The sequence below is a fragment of the Trachymyrmex septentrionalis genome, unplaced genomic scaffold, assembly GCF_001594115.1.
Source record: "Trachymyrmex septentrionalis isolate Tsep2-gDNA-1 unplaced genomic scaffold, Tsep1.0 scaffold22, whole genome shotgun sequence".
NCBI lineage: Eukaryota > Metazoa > Arthropoda > Insecta > Hymenoptera > Formicidae > Trachymyrmex > Trachymyrmex septentrionalis.
The window spans coordinates 380,197-381,015 of NW_017305375.1; the positions used below are offsets into that span (position 1 = coordinate 380,197).

The 819-nt window shown below is 29.5% G+C and overlaps 1 protein-coding gene across 1 annotated transcript in view; it reads left to right on the forward strand.

Annotated features, from left to right (window-relative positions):
- The window catches only part of LOC108748335 (U4/U6 small nuclear ribonucleoprotein Prp3), a 2,429-nt gene extending 1,873 nt beyond the window's left edge, over positions 1 to 556 (forward strand). The window contains exon 3 of the mRNA XM_018486418.1: positions 30 to 556. Coding sequence (XP_018341920.1) covers positions 30 to 429 — 400 coding nt within the window. The 3' untranslated portion in view covers positions 430 to 556. The remainder of the gene's footprint in view (positions 1 to 29) is intronic.
- Positions 557 to 819: the final 263 nt, after the last annotated feature.

Sequence of the window (819 nt, forward strand, 5' to 3'; positions counted from 1 at the left end):
TATAAATATAATATTATATCTTTTAACAGAATACGTGATCTTGTCAATAATGCTTCAAAAAAATTCAAAGTGGAGACTAATGCGAAACAACTTTATCTTACTGGTTGCGTAATGCTGTTCCGAGATTGTAATGTTGTTGTTGTGGAAGGTGGAGCAAAACAACAAGCTAAGTACAAACGGCTGATGATGCATCGCATCAAATGGGAAGAAGATATAGTGAAGGATAATGATGGGAATGATGTACCAAATAGATGTGTACTGGTATGGGAAGGGACAAGTAAACAGCGCCATTTCGGAGAAATTAAGTTTAAAGTGTGCCCTATTGAAAAAATGGCTCGAGAACATTTTAAGAAACATCAAGTGGAGCATTATTGGGATTTAGCCTACAGTGGCGCAGTTCTTGATAATACAGATGAAGTACGCCCTTAAAATATAATCTTGTAAATTAATTTAACATATAATTTAGCTAATGCAACAAATGATAAATAACTTCTATATTAAGTACAACTTAATAAGATTATTGAAATGAGAAATAAAAGATGTATAACCATACTAAGAGTGGACATAAATAAAAGTGTTCATTGTTTCAAAAAGTCTATTTATTTATTATAGTTGGCACAATCTTGTAGTTAAATTTTAATATTGCAACTGTAATATTTTATTATTAAATTATGTTATTTCAGCATTATTTACATGAATTTACTTTTAATTGAATGTTTAAAAACCTCTTGAATAAAAAATGCGATCATTCCATGCGTGACACATTATCACGATTTATTACCAATGCTAATTCATTGATTTACACAAAGAAAGTAATAA